General features: G+C 35.4%; 1 protein-coding gene across 1 annotated transcript in view; it reads left to right on the top strand.

Moving 5' to 3' along the window:
- ODAD2 (outer dynein arm docking complex subunit 2) overlaps nt 1-17,431 on the top strand; it is a gene marked incomplete at both ends in the record, with an annotated part of 72,034 nt that extends 54,603 nt beyond the window's left edge. Inside the window, one exon of the mRNA XM_079538696.1 lies at nt 17,318-17,431. Coding sequence (XP_079394822.1) covers nt 17,318-17,431 — 114 coding nt within the window. The remainder of the gene's footprint in view (nt 1-17,317) is intronic.
- Nucleotides 17,432-18,472: the final 1,041 nt, after the last annotated feature.

Raw genomic sequence — 18,472 nt, 5'->3', positions numbered from 1 at the left:
TATTTCATATTTTACTACTGCAAAAAAATAATTGCTAATCACTTGTTTCAAAACAACAGGTGTATGTGCACAGTTGTGAAAGAAGACCAGTTTCAAATTCTCAAATATTTGTAGCTGCACCCAATATACAGTCAGTTTTTCATGCAAGTCTAAGTGGCAAGAAGTTATGGAAATACTGGTGTATGTGAAGACAAAAGGACAATTTTGGAGGAAGTTTAGAAAGGCAATGAAGGAAGTTTTTTCTTTTATGTTCAGTTCCACATTCTATTCTTCTGACTAGGAATGGAACAATGGTTATGATGTGACAGGAGAATCAATGTTTTCTTTCTATCAAACACAAGAAATTATTTCCTCCTTCTGAAGTAAAAATTCATGGCTGTACTGTAAAACTTTTTCAAAGATCAAGAATGATGTGTGGGACACTAGAACATGGGGAATTTTTAGACATTAGAGTAAGGAACAGGCATCACCCTGAATTCAAAATGGGAAATAGCTGTCCACAGACCAAGAAGAGAAATCCGGCAGTGGATTAGCAGTTTTCAGCCAAGATACACATGAGTGCCAGGCAACATGCTTCACATTTGGAGTTCCCTTACAATTACAGAAGAGAAATAGTAAAATCACCTGGGATCATAGCATTCTTCATGGAAACATGAAGCTGTTGCAAAGGAACAAAGACTTTTACCTATGGTTGTGTGCTCTTGAAACTTTAGAGAAATTGAACTTGTTCAAGAAAAGATCTCTGCTAAACAGCATAGATTTTTTACAAGCTTTCTCTTTTAAGGTGAAGAACCTTTAACTGACACCCAGCCTGAACCTCCCCTGCTGCAGACCATGCTGTTCCCTCAAGTTCTATCACTTGTTACCAGAGAAAACAAACCAAGGAGCTTCAGCCACTCCTTATGTTTCTTCATCTCTAGACCCTTTACTGTGTTTCATCTCTCTCCTAATTTAGACATTTATGCAAAGATAAGGCACCCCAGTCTCTACCAGCAATACTGTCTGGTCTCCTTTAACTATAATGGGAGTGCAGGTAAAAAGGTCAGATTTACGCAATTGCATCCCCCCATATCTGTGTTTAAGGGGGTGCCTCTCAAAGTTCATACATGTGGACATGAACTGCAGTCCAGTTCATTATTAGATAGGAATGACAGACTTCCGAACAATAGTGCAATATGAAAGAGGTATTCAAAATGTACTTTGCTCTTGGAAAAATACAGATGAGGTGTATTTATGATATGTTGGTGATGAAACACTATCTGCCCAACAGTAACTGAAGCACACTTTAAACATGACCTAACAAAGACAGATGTTTTGAATTAGTGGATCTAACTAACTTGAATCCAGGGATTTTGAAGAAGGACTTTGGAGTATTAGGGATGGATTCCATTCATCTGAATTTGGCCACTTTTAGGTGTGGTGTTTAAAGCAATCTAAACTAAGACACCTTCATTAGCCAATGGAAAGAGAGGCACCTGCAGGCTTACGCTAGCTGAGATTAGATGCCCAGAATATTGGAAAAGTAGAGGCTCATGAAGGTTTCTTGTTTTCTCCACTAAGTATTGAAAGAACCTAGGTCTGTAGCTCAGACTAAACAGCTGGCTTTCAGACAGCTAAATTTAAATTACTATCCTCCTGAATGTTGATTTTCGGTAAGCTTTGCAGTACAAGGAAACTTGAAGGGTTCAGAGAAAAGTAGTGTGCCAGTATTTTAAAAGCCTAAATAAGATTATAGTCCTGTAAACTGGACACTATTCTGATGTTGAATAATCATAGATATGCATTATAGTACTACGCTGTACATTATAATCCTAGAAGAAATGATTGTAATGGTCTGGTCTGATGAGCTTGCTCATACAAGCCAGAGACATGGCTTCAATTTATTTCTGTTTAGAATAGAGTATATCTTTTAGAAAAACATTGACTCTTTACTTAAAAAATTCCAGCAATGGAAAATCTAGTAGAGCCATCAAAACTTTTTCCAGTCGTTAAATACCTTCCCCATAAAAACATTTGCATCTTATTTGTAGCCTAAAGTTTTATCTTATGCCATTACATGTATGATACTGTTGCTTGGTAAACTGAAAAGCCTTATATAGCTTCTGTTCTCATGAATGTTCTCGTAGTGAAATCAAATCATTCCACTGACATCACTTTAATGAGTGTAATCTCCAATGTAATCTCTGTCTTTTCTATTGTTTATTTTGGTGGGTCAGCTCTGAATCTTTTTTTCTGAACTTTCCTTTTTTGGACTCAATTTCAGCATATTTCAGTACAGAATTCACTATTCCAGTAATAGTAGCATAAATTCTTAAAACAGGTAAAATAACTTCCCTGTCTCTATGTAAGCTCTGTTTGAACATCAGAGATTTTCATCATTCTGTTTGGCCTCAGAATTGCCCTCTAAGTTCATATTCGGCCAGTTTTCTTCTTTGACTGTTCACCAGGCTAGCCATTCCCATGCTAGAATGCTTTCCCACACAAAGGTAGAAGTTAACATAAGGTAATACTGTTGATATAAATCACTAGTGAATTTAGACCTAGTGAAGTAAGTTCATTTTTTTCCCCAAGAGATTAAATAATACTTTAATTTTGTCAATAAACTTTGTAAATCTCAGATGAGTTACCTGTCTTTTTCATATTAATCATTTACAGTATAAAAGCAGCCACAAAATGCATTCAAGCATTTTATTATTTTAGAAAAGAAAATCTTAAGACACCAACACAGTGACTCTTCCAATAATGCCTTTAAAGCAAAATGCTGCCTTTTCCATAACGGAAGATTCCAGTTTTGGCAGAGACATGATTTGTTAGAAAACTGAAGTTTTCTGGCTGAGAGTTGAGCTATGTAGGCACAAATGGATTAAGGTCTATGTAAAACATATTAGTTGTTTTGATTGTAAAGTATGAGGCTAAAACCCACGCATTCTGTTTGCTGAATATTTTGCATTTGCAAGCAGCTGATCAGATGGTGTACAGATATTCTAAAACATTCAGGGATATTTTCCCAGTGAGATGAATGAGGATCTACTGGCATTTTGACTTTGAGTAAAGTTTGTGCTTGAATTCCTAACTAATAAATAATGTTATTAAACTTATTCACTTGTTTATCTATATTGCCAGAGCACCTAAAGCCATTGATCCCAGTTGAATTGTTCACCTTGCTAGGCAGTGATGTATGGCTGTATCAGAAAAAGACCTCAGAAAACCTATTGTTTGAATGTAGAGCACAACAAGGTGGAGGTGAGCAGATAGGAATTAAATAGTAGGAAAAAATCTAAAAAATACATATGTTGCTTATATGTGGTAATTTAAGCAAACCGAGATCAATCACTGCTAATTTGTAACTCCAACTCTATTATTATAAGCAAAATATAAACACAGGATGCTGGCTGTAAACTTTTTGTGAAAATCAAGAGAGCAGAGCCACCAGATAGTACCCAGTCACCCAGATATTAAGGTACTTAACCCATACGAGAGCCATAGCTGGTGCTACTGTCTATCTGCCAAAGGCTACAGAAAGTCAGCTATGTTAGCTTGTTGAGCTCTTTTTTCTTCTAAACTGTTCTTATTATTCAGAAAAGTTGATATAAAGATGGTATTTTTTCCTGCACTATGTATAACTCTATTTTCACCTGTTATTCCATTGTATGTAGACATTTTTGGGACAGAAGATCCACAAATTGCAGTGTATATCTGAAATGCAGATCAGACTTTCCAATTTATGTTCTGGCACTTTTTAATATTGAAAGTGTCCATCCAACTTGCCAGTGTATAGAACTGATCTTTAGCCTTACTCTTTGGTCTCACTGAATTATTTGCACAATTGTAGGAGCACTCAGTTTTCATAATATTGCAAAATATCAGTAAATACCTTCTGGAATATTAGTTACAGCTAGTAGGATCTTCAGCAGGAATATTGAAAACTTAATTTTAAAACCTTGATACAAGAAAGGTAAAATAGAGTCTCGTGCTTCTAGGAGTGTACAAGATGCTCCTTGTTGTATCTATGTCCTTATACGTATGAATAGATATATTCTTAATTAATTCATCACATTTTTTTCTACTTCTATGCTACATCCTCAAGTGATGCATAGTTGTTTTTCATTTTGTTAGCTTTTATTTTTGCAAAGAAGCTGTAACAGCTAACATATATTTTCTAAATTGTACTATGAATAAATCTATGAAGTATTTGTACTTTTTGAATTCTATTATTAATGGTAGAAAAGCTAATCACACAAAGGCTCTTCCTTTCCCTTGTTACAATCTAAGATTTAAAAATAGCTGGTTTAACCATGATTTATAAAAGTTTACTATGAAATGACATTTTTCTGTTTGAAGAGTTCTTCTGTACTTTGTTATAATGACTGTATTAAAGAAAGTATTTTGGGTATATTATTTTGAATTGCTTTCAAATTTTGCTCATTACTTACTAAACCATAAATCCTTACAAGTTTTGGCTAATTTTTTTAACACGAAAAGACTTTCCCTAAGATCATCTTTGTGAACTATAAACTATGGAAGATGATTACTAGGAATTTTTACCAAATCATATGCTCTTTACCATATTATATGCTCTTCAGCATATAATATATATATCTGAGGATCAGAAACTGAAGTACAAATGCACTTGCACACCTAATTCTTTAGTTGTGTTTGATCAGAGGGTTAGTTTTTTTGTGGGGGTCTTTGTTGAGAACATTGATACAGAATATAGTTTTATGTTATTAACCTTTAAGAAAATACTTTTTTAAATCAATCCAAAATATTTTATATAGTATCTATGCAGTAACATTATCCATGCGCAATACATATATACCTGCATATTCGCATATTTACATTTTTATTTTCAGTTTAGAAGAGCCCTCTTTTTAACAGTCATGGTTGGCTTTATTCAGGCTCCACTGTTCAGACTGGAGATACAGTTGTTTGGCACATACCTCCAGGCCCATGCTTGTTGTTTTTCATAAATCAGTTGTTACAGTTCTTAGATATCAAGGAAGAGGGCACTAGATGGCAAAATTGCTGCATGGCTGTTGGCTACAGAAATTACACCCAGTTCCTTCACCCACAGATATGCAAGATTTTCCACAAGCTAAGTAAGATACTGGCATTTGTTGTTTTGTTTCAGAAGGATTAATGATAGCTGACAATGTTACACCAGTGCAATTTCTATTGTGTTGGCAACTGCCAGCTGTGTACATTTTTCTTACAGTTTCAGCTCCAAGAAACAGAAACCAGTAAGCCTTCTTAATAAGTAGAATTCACCATTCATAAAGTAGGGGTACTTACATTTAAAACACTTCACTTTTGCACCATTGCCAAAGGTAATGACGTTTGACTTCAGTGTAGATTAAGCCTCAAAGTTTCAATGATTTTTAAAAATTTTACACTGCTAAAGTTTATGATATGTAGCAAGTGTTCTGTCAAAATCTGGCTTACCCCGATAGGTAAAAACAGCAGCCCGAGGGAGATCAGCTTATCTTTGCCCAAATCCTATGCTTCAGAAGACCTCTAATTTAGTAACGTTTGGATAACAAACCTAGAGGCTGGCATAAAACTCCACTTGGCACAAGTTAAGCATCTTTCAGTCTTATAAAAAGAAGCTTGTCCCACTAAGCTGTAGGTTTGTTGGAGCTGTTTAACAGTAGCTGTGCCCTGCAGCTCTTTTAGTGATAAATGAACTGCTTCAAATAAGTGCAATTGCAGCCAACTGTGCAGAAGGAATCATTAAAAAAATTTAAATAGACATTTTTGAAGCTTAAAAATGCACAAACAAAGTATGTTAAACCAAAATATATGGTGCTTCTTTTAATGGAAAAGATTGCTACTGGCTAAGTCTGCCAGCATCAATAGGTGTGCCAAAAAGCCAAGGAATCTGGCAGAGTCCATAGATAGCTGTTCCATCTTTCATCTATATTTCTTTTCTGTATTTATCTTGCTTTAGAAAATGCAGAGAATGTCTTTTCCTTCCGACTTGGCACTTTTTTCTAAACCACAGAAATACACAGAAGAGCTTCTTGCAATTGTTTAGCTCCCTGTACTAAGTCTCATCCTTGTGTCTGTGTGAAGTATTTGTTTCTAATTTGGTAATAATAAGAAAAAAAACATTGAAATATTTTATTTTACATGGAGTAGTAGCTACATTGTCTGATATTAGAATTAGTTTTGTTAATTGAGAGATACTTGGCTTAATGCACAAGGGCAGAATGCCAGGTAATTATTTTTGGCGTTCAGCTGATCAAAAATAGTTTCCTTGTCTGTAAGGAGCTTTTCAAAGAAGATGAATATAAGAAATAATAAGGGCAATATATACATGCATAGATATGTAGAAGTACATATGTGTAAATAGAGACTGAATTGTCATTCGGGAGTCTTTAATGTACCAAATTTTACATTTCACATTGTTGTCTATGAAAACTTTCCTTTCTTCTTCTTCCTGCAGGATCAATCACTCAGTTAGAGCTGGCTTCAAGCCCTAGACATTGTATTCTCTTTTATGTTGCCGTTTCAAAGAGCACTCTGAGTATCTTTTAATAATATGGCACATCTTGCTGCTGTCACTTTCACAGTAAAGATGCGAAGGAAAAGTCCCCTTGCAATGTGTAGATGATGAAATGGGCCCTTGTGTTAATGTTGCTGATTAGCGTTCCATATTTTGGCATAAAGTCTAAAGATTTGACCAGGCTGCCAGAGCACATGAGGTTGATGAGAATTGCGTCGCTGACTTCAGTGAGGGCTGGATCAGATTACGAGTCACATTTGCAATGGTGATTATACAGCAATCAACCAAAGGCTAAAATATATCTTCTGCTAGACTACAAAAGTCCATGCATTTTCATTTTATAAAAAAATCTCTTTTTATTGAATTTCACATTTATCTGCAAGGATCATAACTGACTGTATTTACCAGCTACTAATCAGTGCAACTAATTGCAACTGTTTATGTTTAATCTCTGGAATTATTGAAGAGAAAGAAATGAATGTTGAAGTAAGAGAGTATTGGTCAGAATTGCGAGTCAGTTACAAAAGGAGACTGATAAACTGCAAAATATGCAGGAAACAAGAAAGATAGATTATAAGTGAATTTAGGTCGTATCCAATATGCTCACTGCATTTGTGTTGAAGATAAGGATAAAAGTACAAAACTGTACATGATAAAGAATTGAGTAAACAAGCGTGCATGAAGTTGCTTCCACAATGCCATACAGACATTACAGTTCCAAATACTCGACTAAGGGTAAGATATATAATTTTGGTCTCTGTAGCAAAAGATTAAAAAAAATCTCCAAAAATTATTTAGAACACCTAAATTCAGAATTGCCCTGGAGAGTTCACAACTTTTTGCCTATCGCCTATCTTGAGCCCAGGTATGCAGGAAGAATCTGGTTAATTTGATATTTTTACCTCTATACGTTTATCTGTAAAACTTGCATGAATCCAAAAGTCATCAGATTGGCTTACCCCCTTTACAGAAATCCAAAGAGAGAATTTCTGGACTTCAGAGGTATTGTAGGCTAATGGAGTGTGTATATATTTCAAACTCTGACATAATTTTGTCCTGGATTTCCTGAGCATTCACTGTGTAAATAGTATTTTATTAGTCTTTTGCTTCTCGAAGTGTTTCATCTTCTCATTGGTAGTCATACTCTTTTATTCATGTGCAGTAATCCTCTTCTTATTTTAAATATTGGGTTTACCCCCCTTGTGTTGTAGAAATCTGTTCAAGAGAGCTCTTCACCAAAAACTCATAAAGAAATAAAATTGCTATGTCACCTTTTTTATATACCATACATTTACTTCTGTGTCTTTTGTCCTTCATACATCACGAAAGTGATGATAAAAAAAAATTTTAAATGTGCAGTATATACAGAGTTCTCTAAATGCCAAAATCAATTTAAAGATAGGAAAACGCATTCTAGCAATTAATCTGTCTCTGTAATCCAAAGCAAAAACTTGCAAAGTAGAAAACTAAGAAGTAGACTAAGAAGTTTTTTTTTAAATCTACAGATATGAATTAACACTGTACACAGATCTTTATCCATGAAGCAACCTGTCTCATTTCTTGCTTTCTCACATTCAGAATTTAGTATTTCTTTGAGTAAAGCTGAACCATGTTCCATACATTGATTTATGCTGTGCTAGTTTTCTTTTGTTTCCTGTGTTTAATGTAGTTGTACTCTACTAATTATCCATAGTAGTGCCCGAACATAAAAGAAGTTAATACAGGAAGAGAAACAACCACATAATCAGTTTGAAAAGGCTTCTCATATTTACACCTAAGAGAAATGATTGCCTTTCTAGACTGGAAGAGTTTCTAACTGTGTCCAAAGGGATAGTTAATTTATGTACGTGTTTATTCTTATTTCATGTTAAATATTATTTGTTTGGGGAAGTTACCTTTAGTTAGGAGGGACTTCAAAATGTGAAAAATTAAATCAAAATTAAGTTATCATTATTAAATTCTATTTTTCATCTCAGAATCTATCCAGATTGTATTACAGCAGTTGTTTATTATTTTTTGACTGTATACAGTAATTTTTTGTATTAGTTTAATAAAACATTCTAATGGAATGTTCTCTAGTTTAAAAACAGACTATAAATTGAACAATGCCAGTCACCTTCCAGTTTACGTAAATATATGCACTGTTACCACAGATCTTAAAACATGAGGATATAGTTCTTCTTGTACACCCCCCCCAAAAAAGTGACTTGGATCTTTATTTGAAATAAATGCTGTTGTCAGTGTCTGCAGCATGACTGTCCTGCCTTTATCCCCAGAATGTGATATGTAAGGTTTACTAGCAGAAGCACCCCATTGGTTTTGATCACTACGGTTCTACTAAGGCAGAGAGACACACACTTGGACCATTGGACTTAAATCTATGTTGGTGTTATAGAATCAAAACCAGTAGTTGGAATTGAATACAGAAGAGAGTTTGAAGTCGGTCCATGCATACCAGTAGATGTAACATATTTTTAAAGCAGTAGTACAGTAAGGTTTTGCACCTTGTTATCAGAATAAGATGCAGCTTAAGATAACATCAAAGCATTTGTCAGTAGTCCAGAAGCTGCGGTTTCCCTTTACTGTTGTTCAGTGCTGACTTCAAAAATAAAGCACTTCAGGAATAGTAGGTAAACAAGAGAACAACATGTAAGATGTTTTCAGGGTTTTGCTGGGAAGTCAGGCAGAATCTGTCAGTGTATGAGGGTTCCTGGACAGCTCAAGTCTCCTTTTTTTTCTGACTTGCTCCTGAGAGTTTATTTACAACTGACCTCCCTTAGCTTCTATATAGCCCTCGTGTGACTCACAAATTGATAGACAGAGACAGTATTCTTAATAATAGTCATTTTTTTACATTTTGAAAACCAAAACTGAATTAGCAGTTCTTTCTCAAACTTCCTATGCTACCTTCGCAGAAATATAAGGAAGGAAGGGAAGGCAGAAGTTATGCTTCTGTAAAATGAAAAAGAAAGAAAAATATGAAAAGAGCAGGAATGAAAAAGCAGATGAGTACTGAAAGTGAGCAGGGAATAAAAAGAAAGATTGATCAGGGTGCAATAAAATAAAGAAATAGTCTCCAATGTGTTACAGAGCCAGATTGCATTATGAAAGGAAAGGAACGTCCATGAGCCTGCTTGTGTCCATTACATGTTGTTAAGTAAGCAGGCTCCTGTTTTAATACAATGAATTTCCAGTGAATTGAAAAAAAGTGTTTTTTGTATTTTTTTTTAATGTAACTGTACTGATGTTATGAAAAAGTTCTTTATTCTCTCTGTGCCACCAAGGGCCTTTTATGTGTTAATCTTCTCTTGAAAACGACATGAAATAAGGATAAAATGAAGTGGTTCAAATGAAAACATGCTGTAAGACCTTGGGCTTCATCAGTTCTGGATTATCAGATCTGCCTATTGCTTTTTGTGGGATGAATTTCATATCCTGTAAGACCCTTCTGTACATTGGAATGTTCATGATGATTGAATTCTTTCTTAATATTGCACCAAACTTCTTACAGCTGAATGTGGACTCAGATTATCTGCCTTTAAGGACTCTGATAGGTTGTATGTAATCGTACCTTTTAAACAATGATTTAAAGTTGCTTTTATTACTAGTTTTATTTAGCTTTATTACCTTTCTATGATATGTTTATATTCACTTCTATCTGAAATTGCAGGAAATGTTCTTTGTGATGGAAAAGCCTTTCAACTTAATGTATTTTAGTGCAAGTTTACCAAGTTTTAAAACTATTAAAACTATTCTACATTTTACCATTTAGCATTTTGTTTCTTGTCAGATATTCAGAATCTGCTGCTTTTGCACAGAAGTGGGGCACCCTTCCCAAAATAATTATTTTACTGTGAAAAATAGACAGTTAATACAGATGAGGTGTTGAATAAGCTGTAGAATATTTTGTTCATATTTTGTACACATACATAGATTAGGAATTATGTAGGTATATTTAAGTTGCATACCATATTATAATTTCCTTTATGCAACGCTGCCAACAAGTGAAGTAATTCCTCCTTTAAAATAATTGGATAGTATGGGAGTTATAATTTATTTTGTATTTTGTTAGTGTTTGCCTATGAGGATTTCTCTTCAAGAGCAAGGAAGGCAAGGTTCAGAAAGCTAGCTGTTGCCCCTTTTTGGTTTAGCTGTAACTAAACAAAAGATACAAAAGATATACAAGATATACAAAAGAATAGATAGCAAAGTGCACTGCAAACTGCAGACAAGTTTTTCCCACCAGGTTCTGCACCTGTTTGCAGAAAGGATACAGATTTTCTCCTGCACTCTTTTCACTGTTGGTTTTGGGTTTGTTTTTTTTTTTTTTTCCCGAAGGAGTAAGAAAAAGATGAGACAAAGGAGACAGATCCTGCCCAATCTGCTGACTGCCACCACTTTCAGGTGTGCCTTGGCCTGTATCTTTCAGGCCTTGTCATCCCTCTGTAGTGCTTGACTATCAAGGGCTGTTATTCTTTTTCCATGGCTGCTAGAATGGAGATGTGTTTCAGGGGAGAGAGAAGAGGAAAGATAGGAATAAGAGAATGAAGAAGAAGAAACTAGGTGGGATCTTCCTAGGATTTCACCATGCCCAAACAAGGAGCTTCAGTTCCTGCACCTTCATATTCTGTGCGAGCAAGCTGGGCAAGCTGGGCTGCACTGACTTCAGTTCCAGAGAAGAGAGGCGTTCCATGAAAGGCAGTCAACATAGTGAGTGTTTGTCCTGCCCATCTTTTGCACTTACTGGGACTTGTAGTGCTGGGCTTTCCACCTCTGCTAGCTCAGCATTCCCTGACCCAAAGACTTTGCATCTGAAATTTATTGTCTTTGTGTTGCATAAGCAACAAACAAAATCAAAAAACAAAAACAAAATCAGGAGAAAGCACTGCAGAACTTGCATAAGCATCTTCTTAGGGGAACATGCATTGCACATGGTACATCCTTTCTGCTGAAAGAGAAAATCAGAAAAAGGTCCTGAATTTCAATTTAGAAGCAGCGGCTTACTTTAACCTTAATTATGCTTTGATTGAGGAGTATGCTTTATTATTTAGAACTTAATTTCATGAGAAATATTTTCATAGGAATACGTGTAATGTAATACTCAAACTAGGTGCTTTAATATTTTCCAGTGTGCACTATGGTGTTGAAAGTTAGCAAACTGCTGGCTGGATCTAGACTGATACTTTCTTGGATAAGCTTCTACCATATGCTTTTATTTAAAGTATTTTTTTCTCTTAGGTTAGGTTTATAAAAAGCATGTGAAAAATGTCTTTTTTGGAAAAGAAGTGTTGCACAATTAGAAAATCACAGTGCTAGAAAATTAGTATCCTTTAGGAAATGTTGCAAATAAAATAATTCAGATACTAAATCTAAATTTAAAAAAAGAAATGGCAAGTCCTATCACCAACTGGAAATGCTGTCAGTCTGCAAGATGTCATCACCAGCATAGCAGATAGAAGCAGCAGTTATGTTGAGAGTCTTTATTTCCAGGAATTGTAAGCTCGATGTGAACTGTGACTAGCTTCCCAGTATAGATATGAATCTTGTTGAAGAGCCTGTCTATATTTCCTTCTAAAAAAGAAAAAGGCTTGAAAAATTGGCATTAAAAATTATTTTGATAGCTCTTCTTCCTTCATTTTTTGCTTTCATTTTCACAGGACTCCAGAGTATTGCTTAGGCTGATCTATGTTTCTGTTTCGCATGAGCAAAGGAACCTCTCTCCATAGTACTGTTCCACTCTTCCCACTGTTTTGGAAAACTTGCACAAGCATCAAGTGACCAACCCCCTTTTAAAGAATATGTGCAAACTATATTCTTTCTGAAAACAGTGCTTCTTCTGTTTCCTGCTTGCCACCTGTGAGTCTGAAAGCTGCAATGATTGTGACTAACGGAATGTAGGAAAGGGAGGACTTAGGAATTATTGTACCCAGTGCGTGGAGCATCTGAACCTTACAAGATTTTGTTTATTGGTTTACTGGAGGAATATTTGTCTGCATCTCTTTCTTCTTTAAAATCCTCTTATGTTATGCTTTTGTAGAAGTGAAAAATTCTAGAAAGACATCTTCATAGAAAAAAGAATTACTAACTTTTATTACCCATTTTGGAAGGATACGTTTACAAGTTCTTTTATCAACTCTTGATTTATTTTGTTTAAAAAAAAAAAAAAAAGTTTTCAATTGGTGATTTTGTGATTTCAGAGATAATATTCTCAGGAAGCTCTGCTTTCAGAGAGTATCAGGCAGCATCGTTCATGGTACAGTAACATGCAAGCCAATATTCTGGCTTACTCTCGTATGTCTGATTATTGCCTTGAAGAACAACTGTCATAACTTTGATATACCAGAGAACATGGTTGCCAGAGAGGAAGGTGGTTTCCATATATTCCAGGGCAAAGCTGAAACAGATCACTGTAACATTATGAAATTCAGCAAGGATAAACGCAACATCCTGCAGCTGAGGACTTGCACTTGCACTTGCCCTCACAGTGATACTGGCTAGGGACTGAGTGGATGTGGAACGGTTATATGGAAAAGGGCATGAGGATTTCAGTAGGCAGAGGGCTACATTAGCTAGCAGTGTCTCCTGAAAGCAAAGAAGGCACAGTACTGGGCTGCAATAGAAGGAGTGTGGTCAGTATGTTGAAGGAAATGATTTTTCTTCCCCATAGTACTCATTAGACCACTCCTAGAATACTGCAGCCAGCCCTCCAATACAGGAAAGACTTGGCTAAACCAGAGCTAGTGGGACCAGCAGAGTGCCATGAGGATTAAAATTGGTGCACCTGTCCTGTGAGGAAAAACTCAACAAAGTGGGTTTTTCAGCATGGAGAAGAGAGGGCTTCTAGTGAAATTAACATCAGCTTCCCAGTACCTACAAGGAGGTCAGTCATCAAACAGATGTAGCAAGGCTTTTCCCAGTGATGTATGGCTTTTGGGTGAGAGTCAACAGGCATAAACTGAAAGAAGGGAGACTGAATATAGGGAAAATCTTTTCCCTATGAAGACAGACAAACACTGGAACAGGTTGCTCAAAGAGATTATGCAGTCTCTGTCCTCAAAGGTTTTCAAGATTGGGTTGCATAAATCCCAGAGCAACCTGGTCTAATCTGATGGCTGACCCTGTTTTGTGCATGAACTGCACCAGAGACCTTTTGAGACCCCTTGCATTCGGGGCTACTCTGACTTTGCTGCTCTGCAGTGGCCACACCATTCTGTGCTGTTTTAAAGCTAGGACAGTAATAGCAAAATCTTCTTAATTGTTCTGAATATTTAAATGATTTGGCTGTGCGTAACTCTTGCTTTTGGAACCCATATATGCTACATATGCTCTGTACGTTCTCCAAACAGCTTGTATTTGTGCTTATTTGCTGGTATGACGTGCTAACTGTGCAAAAAATTTTGGACTCTTGCCTTAGAATATAGATACCTGCCAACTGAAAAAGAAGTCTACATAGTACTGCAAATGCTTTCTCTGTCTATGGAAAGTGCCTTTTATGTGCCAGAAAGAAGCATTTATACCACATGCTTTTTTATTGCTTCTCACATCTGTTAACATTTACATGTGTCAGAAAACAATACCTGAACAGTAAAGGGAAGGGATACATGAAGTTCAAGGGCACTGCATCAAGAAGAAGGACATGCAATATTGCACTGGTGTACTGGAACTAAAAAGAAAAAAGTTTTCTTGGACTTGTCAAATATATGCAATATGTGGACATGGTCTGTGTATACATTCTGTGAATACATTTCCACAGCTGAATTGGGTGACCCAAATTACCAGTAAAGTGAAATGAATCCACAACAGTTTGAGAAGTGGCAGTCAGGAAGTGAGAGAATTATAGCTTAGTTGGTATATATGAAAATGATAAAATTTTGCTTCATTTAAAACAGCATTTATATCAAAATCTTTGATGTTAGATTCCTAAATATGTAAGAATTACTCACATGCATTTAAATATGTTGCATTTTCAATAATCTTCTCTCCACTTTCCTTCTCATAACATGGAGTAAGTTGACAGACGAATGTTTCTATATATCCTCTATCCCTAGCAGCTGCTACTGTATTAGACTCTGTTTCCAGGAATATTTCTTTGAAGTCATGTTCTGAAAATCCTGAACAAGGATTTTGTATAACGTGGCAGTTCTTATGGATGTTACCACTGGCAAGTGATTTAGAAGAACAACAAATCAGAGAGCAATTGATCCTTTAACCACCAAACTCAGAAGGAAAAAAAAACACAACAGTTTTTAATGTTTTTGTAAAAATTACTGTTGCATTGTTGTATTGCACTAATTCTTAAGGAATCAGAAGAGATACTTCAGATCTGTGTCCTGTAAGGTGTTGTCCTTTGATACTAAGCCCTGACTCTCCAAAAAGCAGCTGCAATAAAGACTGGAGATCACCCCTTTCAACCCTGCCTCTACAGTCATCATTGCTGAACATGAAGTTCACCATAGGATGCAACAAGAAGTATTTATTTTCCTAAGTCTTCTGAGCCCAGAAGTAAGAGATGACTAAGAGATGATATCAGTAACCTAGTATCAAGGACTACCTAACATGGAGTCATAACAGAGGCAGAGGTTTATTTTTGTTGGATTTTTTTTTTTTTTTTTGCTATATTTCTAGTTAAAAATATGTTTCTGAAATATTAATTTCATGACAAACTTCTGTTCTCATGTACCGATAAAAATTCATGCTGAATTTATTATAAAAGTTTGAGTTCCACATTCACTACATTTCAGAAAGCTTTACATTAGGTTTATAAAGATGCAGTGAATAATTACATAAGGCATATAGTTTCTTTGCTCCCAAATTTGAAACTTATGGTGTTACCAAAACCACCGTATGAACGGTATGTGCATACATATTTTTGGTTTTGAGTCAGGGATGTGAAGGATCTATATCAGTTTTTGTCTGTAACTTATATAAGAAGGAAGAGAGGCACCCAAAGAAACATTTAGGTTAATGAGAAATCTGGTGGAAATTAGGAGGGAGAAAGATCTTCATTTAGCAATATTTCTCTTAAAAATGCTAGGTTCCTGGTAAGGCTTGTGTTCTGGCCCTTGTGCTTTGTTGAGCAGCTTGCAGAGACATGCTGCTAGGCCATTCCACCAGCTGAAGGCAATGGTGAAGCTTCACTGACTCCACTAGCCATTGAACCTGGCTCAGATTTTGCCTGCAAATAAAGCACAGGAGTATAAAGCTTTCTTATTACATCTTCTAATTGTGCCATTTTCCCTGTTCTATATCCATTCAGAAGTGTTCACACTGTTAAGAATTCTTATCTAGCTATTTGGACATAGACAGTTTGTTACATGAATGGAAATAATAGTAAGAAGAATTACTAGAAAATTACATGATTGATGCTTAATTTACATAATAGTCTTTTTGACATGATATGTGCATGTTGCAGGCACTCTTACAAGTTACATATAGGGGTCAAAGGGTGAAAGGTGACTGGCAAGATGCTTGTTTGGTACATTTGGCTAACACAAATACTTCCTCAAGTATGAAATGCTTTGATCTCTATAAGCAAATGCCATATGTGTGCAGCTGTGGCCCATGCCTCACTATTGTTGGAAGGTTAGAAAAAGGTAGCGTATGAATTTGATGTCTGCATTCAATTTATGCTTTTATATTTAGCAGTTCATAATTTTATGTAATATTTTAGCTATATGAAAAATATATACTAGAGTTGAGTGATAACAGATTTTTTTGTGGTTTGATTCAACATTGTTTGGGTGAACACAGAATCCTAAGTATTGCAGACTGAAAATATAGGTTTTAATTAGAGCTGTCTGAGCTTCAAAATACCTGGACGTGCACTATGCTTGGCAGATTTTCAGAAATCTGAGGATTGTGAAGTGCTGATTTAAACTAGCAAAGAATCTGTTTTTTCTGCTGTTTTCTAGCATATATTGTATTTACAGTTGCATCATAGGCTTGCAATATTCTAAAAAAAGAGATCCCAGAGTATTATTAACGATTTTCTGATATGTAAAAGTGTTTTATCATCAAGGTCTGTGTTATGTCATGCTGGTGTGGAACAGCACCTTACTCCAAGGGAATTTCCATTGAAAAAATTGAATGACTTCCAAAGTAAAGGATCTACTCCACATGACTGAAGAGCTGAATTGATTCCAAAAGTTTGGTGCCTCTGTTGGGCCTTTGTTTTGTGTTTTTCCATGCAAATATGTAAGAATGGCATTCCAGGTCTGTATCCATCAAGCAGTTTCACACGAGTGGTTTGCTGTGACGGAGAGGAAACCTCCTGCAATCAGCAGGACGCTAGGATCCTTCACATGTTTTATGATGAAAGCCAAAAAGAAAAGCACAGTCTTGTTTATTAGAAGTCTGGAGCATATACAAATACATTAGTATGCCTTCAGGGGAAACAGTGATTTTGGTTTGCAAATATTCAATTCCTACTTACAAGAAAAAAATCCAATTCAGAACCAGTAGACAGGCGTGAAAAAATAAATAGAAAATCAGACAAGAAAATATCAAATTACAGGTACAAATATAACCAAATATAAAGTGTGGTGCTCTATACGTATGGTACTGCATATAGATATATAAAACCATACATAAATGTGTATATATATGTACCTATACAATACAATGTTTTTGTTAATATAATATTCAATGTTTTATTTCTTGTACGTGTGAGTAAATGCATACAGTTGTTCAAAGTACGATTTGAGTATTTTTAAATAGTAGCCTACAAATGTTCAAAGTATGATTTGAATATTTTTTAAATAGTAGTGTACTTATTTCTATTTCTTATACTATTTTTATTGTTATTTTCACTAGCTCCTACTGGCTATGGTAGGCTCTACAGATGAAACTCTGCAGGAGGCAGCAGCTGGTTGCATAGCAAACATTCGCAGATTGGCTCTAGCAACAGAAAAAGCAAAGTATGGCTGATGCTTTAACAGCTTTTACCAACACCCTTGAGTTGCAATCCAACGACATTTGAATATGTGATTACTCCTAGCATTGGTGTTTCATAGCAGAGCTCATTTGAATGAGAATAGTTCGTTTAAAAAAATACATCTGTGGAAAATGGTTTTTGGATTTGCTTTAATGATTTGTCACACCTAAAGTTCAGACAACACTCAGCTAGTTTTCTGGATGTTTTAGTATTACATCTTATAAAAGAATACCAGTCATGTCTAAGAGATGCTTTCTACAATAATAAGCTTGTCTTTGTCTTTGAAATTAATTGTAGATAAATAGTGGTTTTGCTTATCTGTGACATTGCAATAAATACATTCTCCATCATTGTGTGTGCGATTGTGAGGTAACTGATGAATGTCTTGAACAATTCCCTTTGTGCTAAATTAGTCTAATCATTCTGTCATTATGTTTTTGCCTGTTTGATCACCTGCAACTCACAGGAGAGGACAAAATACAGACACATCAATCTTACATCTGGTGTTACATAAGGACTGCAAACAGCTGTAGCTGTGGACATCACTCAAAATTTCCTGTTTCTAACAAAATCAAACAAAATTGAGCTTAAGTTTGTAGGTAGCTGGTGAAATGTGTTTTAATTAACACATGTCTTTAAATAAAATTAAAATTTACCAGCTGTAAATATGAAGTAGAGCATTACATTTGTTTACACATTATCTGATTGTTTTTCCATTTTTAAAATGAGTACAACATTGTATTGATGTAATTACTTTATTTTCTGCATAAAATTATATTCACAGAGTTCATTTCAATAATCACGTGTTTCTTGTTGTTAGTACAGATAAGAGAACCACTCTACATGCTATACTCAACAAATAACACAAAGACATTTCCTTGAGAGCAGGAATGTCTTAGTTATAAGCACAGTCATCTGACAAATCTAAAAAAACAAAACAAAAACACCTTAAACCAAATGTTTAAATAACGTGTTTGTCAAGTACTCCTGAATGATTTTCTGCTTCACATAGTAATTAACCATTTTCTTGTTTT

This window comes from Tetrao urogallus, assembly GCF_951394365.1.
Source record: "Tetrao urogallus genome assembly, chromosome: 7".
In the NCBI taxonomy this organism is placed as follows: Eukaryota; Metazoa; Chordata; class Aves; order Galliformes; family Phasianidae; genus Tetrao; species Tetrao urogallus.
The sequence above is the reverse complement of the archived record's forward strand: the minus strand, read 5'-3'. Positions and strand labels throughout refer to the sequence as shown.